The 303-nt window shown below is 44.9% G+C and overlaps 1 protein-coding gene across 1 annotated transcript in view; it reads right to left on the minus strand.

Moving 5' to 3' along the window:
• Nucleotides 1-303, minus strand: part of LOC119594708 (growth hormone-regulated TBC protein 1-A-like) — a 5,279-nt gene that overhangs the window by 3,711 nt on the left and 1,265 nt on the right. The window contains exon 2 of the mRNA XM_037943766.1: nucleotides 39-240. Within this exon, the coding sequence (XP_037799694.1) occupies nucleotides 39-240 (202 nt within the window). The remainder of the gene's footprint in view (nucleotides 1-38; nucleotides 241-303) is intronic.

The following is a 303-nucleotide window of genomic DNA, read 5'->3' on the forward strand; positions in this document are numbered from 1 at the left end:
ATGCACACTCACACCACACCCTAACCCTCCGAACTCACCTTTCCTCTATGCTTCATCGGAATCCCTTTCCTGACGTATCGCTTCACTTTTATTCCTCTCCCTACCGTCTCCTTCGCTCCCAGGAGGTGGGACCATTTCCTCGCACGACGTGTCAGGACGGACAGATATCTTGACATGAATTCTTCGTAGCTTTGGTAGTCAAAGTCTGGGGGTCGTTCAAATCCATACTCATCAACGTCACTGTTAAAGATGAAAAGTTATGAAAAGATTGATTAAAATTCTATCTCCATTTTTGCATTTCTG

The sequence above is a fragment of the Penaeus monodon genome, chromosome 34, assembly GCF_015228065.2.
Source record: "Penaeus monodon isolate SGIC_2016 chromosome 34, NSTDA_Pmon_1, whole genome shotgun sequence".
NCBI classification, from domain to species: domain Eukaryota; kingdom Metazoa; phylum Arthropoda; class Malacostraca; order Decapoda; family Penaeidae; genus Penaeus; species Penaeus monodon.